The 7520-nt window shown below is 48.4% G+C and overlaps 1 protein-coding gene across 1 annotated transcript; it reads right to left on the reverse strand.

Annotated features, from left to right (window-relative positions):
• Positions 1–535: 535 nt before the first annotated feature.
• LOC122192509 (patched domain-containing protein 3-like) lies at positions 536–4031 on the reverse strand. Its single transcript, XM_042893061.1, has 4 exons — positions 3294–4031; positions 3074–3195; positions 2530–2675; positions 536–2315 (listed from the first exon to the last, which is right to left on the reverse strand). The coding sequence occupies exons 1-4, from the start codon at positions 4029–4031 to the stop codon at positions 685–687; spliced, it is 2637 nt and encodes an 878-aa protein (XP_042748995.1). The 3' UTR covers positions 536–684.
• Between the last annotated feature and the right edge of the window lie 3489 nt (positions 4032–7520).

Below are 7520 nucleotides of genomic sequence, written 5' to 3' on the forward strand. Positions count from 1 at the left end.
CTTTTGCTGTTCTCCAGGACACCAGCTTCCCTGTGTTACTGAAACCAGCAGCAGTGAAGGTGGCATGGGCTGCTTGGCTGGCCTGGCAGTGCTGGGACTGGTGAATATATTCTGCTGAGCTGCCCTCAGCAAAATTGCACACCAATCTCATGGAAAATTACTTTGTCAGGCCTGGAATTCACATAATCCCTGCGGCATCACAAGAATATAATTTCTACATGGTTCTGGGCTGTCCTTCCTGTGCCCTGCCATGGCACACTATCTAGTGCAATGGTTACTCAGGAGGTCCATGTAAGGCCAACTATAAACAGCATATCCTTTTGGAAACTCATTAATCTTCTTAAAGCTGCATGTTGGTTACTCTTAAAAAGAAAAAAAGGAGCTGAATGTAAAATGTTCATCAATTTGCCTTCTGTAAGGGCTTTGAGTGTTGCAGTAACTAAATTACAAAAGAAGTTTTAATACCAATAAGGTTAAAAAAGTCAAGCACACAAAAAGTTACAAAATGTAAATCCATTCTATGCACATTCACTTCTTTTGTGACTTAATGCCTGGCTTTTCTTAAGCCTTTGCCTCTCTGCTATATTTATTATTCCATCTTTCCAGTCCTTAATTTCTTACATTCTTTGGAAGTCACTGCATTTTAATCTACACAGCATAAATAAGTAACATCTTACATTTAAATTACGGGCAGTCTTTATTATCTCTGACGTACTGAACTCCAGATTTACTAAAGAATTTAAGGTCTAGCGTTTTAGTTTCAGTGATGGGGAGTGATTTGCCCAAGTATCCAAAAAAGGTTAGAAATACTGGAATAAACACAAGACCATGAAGAGCCCCAAACAATATAACAAGAAACACGATCTTAAAAAACGTTCTGAAGATGTAGGTTTTTGCTGCAGCCAGGACAACTACTCCTAACACAGTAGATACTGCTCCTTGTAACACTGGGTAACCAAGCTGGTGCAGAGCTCCTATTGCCTTCTCATTGGCTGATGACTCTCCACTCGTAACAAAGGCATAGGAAATATGTGCAGAAAAGTCTACAGAAAATCCAATGCAAATGACCAGGTTAATCATGGATATGGAGTCGAGGCTGATGTCCCAAAATGTCATGAAACCAGCAACACCAACGATAACAGAAGCTATAGCAAAAGTCACCCACAAGCAACACAGTGGGCTGGGAATAAGCACAAGAGAGACCACGAGCATCGCCCCAGCAGCGATGACAACATTCTGAATGGTGTTCTGCACTATGACCAGGTACTGGTCGTAGTAGATGAATGCTGGATGGTACACCATGAGTGGAACTACGCACTGCTTGGCTCTGTCTCTTAACTGATTTAGCAGATTTTTCTCATCAACGGCTGAGGTCACATTCACTGTCTGGATGAAGAAACGAGAAGCTGCTATTCCTTCTGCAGTCTCGTTAATGTCCCACTCAAAACTGGGAAAGAACCGGAATAGTACAGCTAAGTTATTAATGAAAAGATCCTTAGTGCTTATATTTATTAAAACACTGCCAGCAATTTCTGTGTATACTCTCAGCCATGACAGCGAGAGGTTCCTGTCTACATAGTTAATGCTCTCTAGATCCTGTAGGCAAGCCTCAATGTCATTACGAACAGACTTGTCCCAGTAGTTTACGCTGTCAGTAACGACGACCATGACCCTGGGTCCGTATTCTGAGAAGTATTTGTCATCGTCGTCATAGTAGGCAATAACGTAAGAGTCATCACTAGCCAGATTTCGAAGATCTATGCCCTCCTTCATCTGGGTGCAGCCATAAACACTGCCACCCAAATACGCTCCATACAGCAACACCACAAGAAGCTTGATCCATTTACCTGTCAAGAAAGGACCATAATACTTCTTGAAGAATATGCTCATGGGATGCTCGCTTTCTGTCCCACTGGTTTCTGGCTCCGGCAGCTCACTAGAACAGCTGCCTAAACAACACGCATTGTACAAGCAGGATTTCTTCCCTACTTTCACTTGCACACACGTTAACCAGTGTCGGTTTCCGTTCACCCTTTTATGATTTAGCACGATAACTGCCCCAAAGAAGGTAATGACATAGACATAGCAGAAGACAAAGGCGGTGCCGGTATAGAGGCAGAACGACCTCACAGAAGGAAAAGAAGTCCAGGTGCCAATGAAGAAGGCCAAGACATCTGTGAGAGTGGTGATTGTCACAGAAAGCGCTGCTTCTCTGTAAGTCTCGGCCAGCCGAGATTTGGTGTCTGATTTGTCTGCCTTGCTTGAGCTTTGTTCCCAGGAAGAGATCATGATAAACATGTCATCCACGCCAACTCCTGCAAGAGGAGAAAAAGTTAACTCTGCATGGCACAAGGCAGCTTCCACCGACACCCAGCAAAAGTACCAAAAAACAAAAGCAGCATTTAAGGCTACACAGAATTTTCCAAAAGCAAGCGAGGCTACTTGCTTTAGTGCTGATGTGAGTCTAAGATACAAGAAAACACCAGCTTTTCTCCTTATACCAGAGCCCAACACACTTCTTCTACTTACCAAGAATAAGAAATGGAGCATTTGCTACAGTTGCCACAAATGGTACTCCACAGTACATCATCAATCCAAAGCTGCTTAATACAGCTAAACCAGAGGAAAGCACTCCACAGCATGCAAGCCAGATGTTATTCCTTACACAGCTCAGCCTGAAAACGTTTTAAGGAACAGCTTACTTACACATCAAGTATTTGACCAAGACATCTGGCACGACAACTGAATTCTCTGCAGAGATACGGATTGTATCCCATCAGATTGTTCCCAAATGTCGGCATTAAGACAAAATGAATTTATAGGGCAGGTGCCACATATACTACTACTGCTGGCCAGTTACAGAGGGTAACCATGCACAAACCGCACAAAAGCAGACAGGATGCACGTGTACGTTGGAAAGAAGGAGCAAAGAAATGCTTTTTGCCAAAGGTTACATTTCACGAGGGCGGCGTCTTCAGAACCACTTCGCTCAGCAGCAGCCGAAGGAGCCCAGACCCCGCCGGAGCTGGAGCGGAAGCGCGGAGGCGGCTGCTCGCAGCCCCAGGTACTTTACCTCAGGCAAGAGACGACCGAAAAGGTGATCGTCAGGAAGTACGTGATGGAAAAGAGCGGGATCACGCTCTTGGTGTTTCCCTCAAACTCCTCTTGTCTGGACAACGAGGTGAAGTACGTCACCTGGAGCGAAAACAGCGCCAAGTCAGAGCACGCCTTTCCGCCCCGCGCGCCGCTCGGCCCCGCTCCGCCGCAGCCGCAGCCCCCCGCCCCGGCGCTACCTCGACGGCCGTGAGGTTCAGCTCCTGCAGCTTCGCCGGGAAGACGCGCAGGAACGTCTCCAGCCACGCCCGGCTCTCGCCCGCCGCGCCGCCGTCCTCCCGCAGGTAATACATCAGCTTCATTGCTCGCGCCCGCTCCACGCGCCCGCTGCCGTCCGTCTGCACGCCGCCCAGCGCGGTGCCCAGGAACGCGTCGCCGCCGCCGCCGCCGCCGGGGAAGGGCAGCTCGGGCAGGGCGCTGCCGTTGGCCAGCAGCGGCAGCAGCGGGTTGGCGCTGGCGCAGGCGTCGCCGATGCGGGCGCAGAGCCGCTCGTAGCCGAGGGCGCGCACCGCGCCGTCCAGCAGCAGCACTTCGTCCCGCGCCGGCCGGTCGAGCACCGAGGCGTCCCCCGCGGCCACGGCGATGAGCGCCGCGTAGGCGCCCTCCGTGGGCAGCCGCTCGGCGGAGAAGCTCTCCGAATCGTTGGTGGGGAAGTACCGCCGCACGAAGTCGCGCTCGGCCTTGGCGGGCCCGCCCGTCGGCGTGAACTGGCCCTCGATGTCGTTCGTCTGCAGGTCCGGCAGGAAGACGAAGCCGGCGCCCAGCCCGGCCGATAGCAGCGGCGGCAGCAGCACGAAGGGCCAGGGGCAGGCGGCCACGACGCGCCCCAGCGCTTCGAAGAGCCGCGTCAGGGGCCGCTCCACGCAGTTGGTGTTGCTGCAGGAGCAGCGCTCGCGGGGGGACCGCGGCTGCCCCATGGCCGAGGCGGCGGCTCCTGCTCGCGGGCGCACCTCACGCCGAAGCTCGGCCTTTCGCCCCGCGGGAAGAGCACCTCCTTTTCCCGCCGCGTAGCGCAGGCACTGAGCGCTCCCCAGCCGCGCCGCTGCAGGCCGTCCCCTTGCCGGCCGGTAGCCGCGCCCTCCGCCCTTCCCGCGCCCTTCTCCGCACCCTTCGGCATGCAGGTGGGGCTGCTCGCTCCGCGCCCGGTGTCGGGTGTCGGACGGGTGCCCCGCTGCCGGGCACGGCCGTGGCTGAGGGGCGACGGTCCGCCCGTACCCTCTGGCAGCGCGTGGCGATGGCGCACGAAGCGTAACGCTTCTCCCAGCCAAAAGCAGTGCGTGGCTTTTGGCGCTGTGAGGAGCCGAACAAACTCAGTGAGGGGGCTGAGGATGTAGGGTGTGCACAGGGGAAGAGTAAGGAGCAAAGGACGTGGGAACTGCAGCAAATTGGGCTGGCGCGGTTGGCTGTGGAGAGCTTCTGTGTAGCTCATGGCTGCGAGTCCAGGTTACTATGACTGAGTGCTGTAAAAAAGTTGGGGTTTGATTTTTACAGTTATAGGAGTAGTCTGGAAATGTAACAGCTCTTGTGCACACCAGCAGGGCCCGAATATCTCTTGTCTGTAGATATAAAGGTTCATTTCTGCGCCTCTCTTTGGAACTGGTGGACAGTGAAGTGTTTCTTTATCCAGGCTACCTGGTGGAAAGTGCTTTGCCAGATGTCTATAAACAAACATGCAGTCCTGAGCCTCTTGACAAACAACCCAGGCACAATAAAGTGTGCGCACAAGAGCAGTTATAAACAGATACATTTTTTCATCTTACTCTTGCTGCCATAAGGCAGTGTCAGGTATGCCCACACCATTTCTGAAGGAAATTTGACTAACATGTTCTTTACAATGCCAACTATTGTACCCTACAGTGACTGGGAAGCTTCTTCCTCGCCTGACGCAGACTTTCCACCTGCCTGGATGGGGCGGATGTGCTCTGTTGCCTATCTGCTGTCTCTGTTTGCATGCATGACTGCCATCAAAGATAGGTCTTTGCCTCCTGTGCTTGGCAGCAACAATCTATCCACGACTTTAAATCATGTGCAGATGATGGGAATGATGGGGATGTAGCCTGGTGATGAGCACAGCTATGTGGTGAGTGAATTCATGATTTCTTCCAGCGAAGCTTATCTGCTTAGATAATAACCATTCTGAAAAGAACCTTGAAGTTACTGTGGCTCCAGGACATGGAATGAGCTGATATTTATTCAGATTCAAGATCTGCTCTTCCTTGCTTTTGTTACACACAGTGATTCTGCGGAATTGCCATTCACCGAGCAGCGTCAGGATGAGTCAGAGTGAGTGACTGCTGCTCCTCTGATCGATGGTGAGAGAGGTATTTGCTCTGATTATGTGCCTTAGGCCATCCAAGAGAGGACAGTGTCAATACAGGCAGTCAAATCATATGAAAAACTGTGACTGTTTTTATGTGATATATCAGAGTTGTTGATATGTGTTAGGTATGTTGTGGGGCTTCTCAGGAATTTCTGTGTTTAGTTGAGTTTTTTATTTTTAGGAAGCATGAAGTTGCATGTAGATTTTTAACTGATTAAATCACAGGTATCCAACATTTTGGCTTGTCTGGGCTGCAGTGTGTGGAAAGGAATTTGTCTTGGACCACATAAAAAATACAGAATGTATTTAATGTATTTACTTATAGAAGTAAAAAAACATCTTCATATATATATATATATATTTAAAAACATTAAAAAAAGGAAGAAAAACATAAAACTAGTAGGATATTTGACCTTGTTTTTATGAAACTAGTGCAACTAATGATATGATGGAAGTGGTTGCAATTCTTAGTGAGTTCTCAAGGTGCTCATCAGAGATTTTTTGATGAAATTTTGCTCTTCCTGTGCTTTGTCCTTGAAAATATTTGTTCACAAATGTACGTGCTGCCAATAAGTGAGGACATAGTTGAAGACTAATTCTAAACAAACTGATCTATGGTTGTATTAGGTATCAGAATAATAAATACTTAGTACGGGACTTCCCAGAGCCAGTCGGCCTTGAAGGGAAAATTAATCATGATATGCTGGGGATGTTGCTGACTTAGCAAGAAAACCCAAGCTCCATGAATCCTTATAATTGTATGAAAATTACCAACAAATCATTGTGAGGGGAACAGACTGGAAAATTATTTCCTCTTTGACTTTTGTATATAAATATTGTGTGGATAGTTTTGTGTGGTGCTTGATCTAAGAGAAACCACTGAGCACCTTGGCCTGCACAATGTTGAAATAAATAAGCAGTGTCTCTCCTGAGTTTGCGATGACTGACTCATTGCATGGCGATGACAAATCCACTTTTTTAGACAACAACATGAGTAAGGTGTGACTGAGGGGATATTTTTCTCTGGTTAGAAGAGGTCTTATGGAAGTCTGGTAAAGAGATGTGATAAAATTTTTGAATTGAATATCTGATTGCAACTCTGTACGCTCCATTTGAAAACTTTTAGTTAGAGTTTTTATGTAAATGGAAAACAGAGACACAAATATACCAAGAATTGGTGATTTTTTCAGCAATCTATTGAAATCTATTCTCAAATCCCTTTATCAAAACAGAAAACAAGACTGCATACTTTCCACTGTTTGCAGGACCGTGTTTAGGCGGAGTATCAGAATTTGCCATTATTTGCCATAGGCTGGATATGCCCATGCTAGGTGATAAGCTGCTTTTATTGCATGTAGGTTGCCCAAAAGCAGTGCCTCCTATTTATTTCCACGAAAACTAAAACAGGTGCGAAGAGCACAATAATACTGTTTGATAGAGCACCTTCTCAGCTGCAAACACTATTTTTTAACATAGTGACTGCCATTGGCTATGCATTTGACTAGCGATGCCATGCTCTTAAAAATCTGCACCAGTGGAGGTGACCCACTGTCACTGTCACCACTGCTGAAGCACACCACCCACGCCTCACTGTGCTTACATCCACTGGTCTCCATAAACATTCAGCAAGCATCAATGAATGTCAACAGGTGCAATTTTTTTCTGCATGGAGGAAAAAAGACAGGGATCTCTTGGAAAGAGTTCAGCGGAGGGCCACAAAGATGGTGAAGGGCCTGGAGCATCTCTCCTATGAGGAAAGGCTGAGTGAACTGGGTCTGTTCAGTCTTGAGAAAAGAAGACTGAGAGGGGACCTGATCCAGGTCTGTAAGTATCTAAGGTGTGGGGGGCTGAATGGCGAGGACAGATTCTTTTCAGTGGTGAGTGGAGACAGGACAAGGGGAAACGGCTGGAAACTGCAGCATAGGAAGTTCTGCACAAATGTGCACAAGAACTTCTTTACAGTGAGGTGACGGCGCACTGGAACAGGCTGCCCAGGGAGGTGGTGGAGTCTCCTTCTTTGGAGATGTTCAAGACCTGCCTGGATGCCTACCTGCGCTACCTGGTGTAGGGAACCTGCTTTGGCAGG

The sequence above is a fragment of the Lagopus leucura genome, unplaced genomic scaffold, assembly GCF_019238085.1.
Source record: "Lagopus leucura isolate 7727_CA_CO unplaced genomic scaffold, USGS_WTPT01 35066-0_obj-0_obj, whole genome shotgun sequence".
Taxonomy (NCBI): Eukaryota; Metazoa; Chordata; class Aves; order Galliformes; family Phasianidae; genus Lagopus; species Lagopus leucura.

Coding starts and splice junctions, on each gene's coding strand:
- LOC122192509 (XM_042893061.1), bottom strand. CDS start 4,031: ATGGGGCAGCCGCGGTCCCCCCGCGAGCGCTGCTCCTGCAGCAACACC. Junction 3,196..3,293: donor TGAACCTCACGGCCGTCGAG/GTAGCGCCGGGG, acceptor TTTTCGCTCCAG/GTGACGTACTTCACCTCGTT. Junction 2,316..2,529: donor TGCTCCATTTCTTATTCTTG/GTAAGTAGAAGA, acceptor CTCCTCTTGCAG/GAGTTGGCGTGGATGACATG.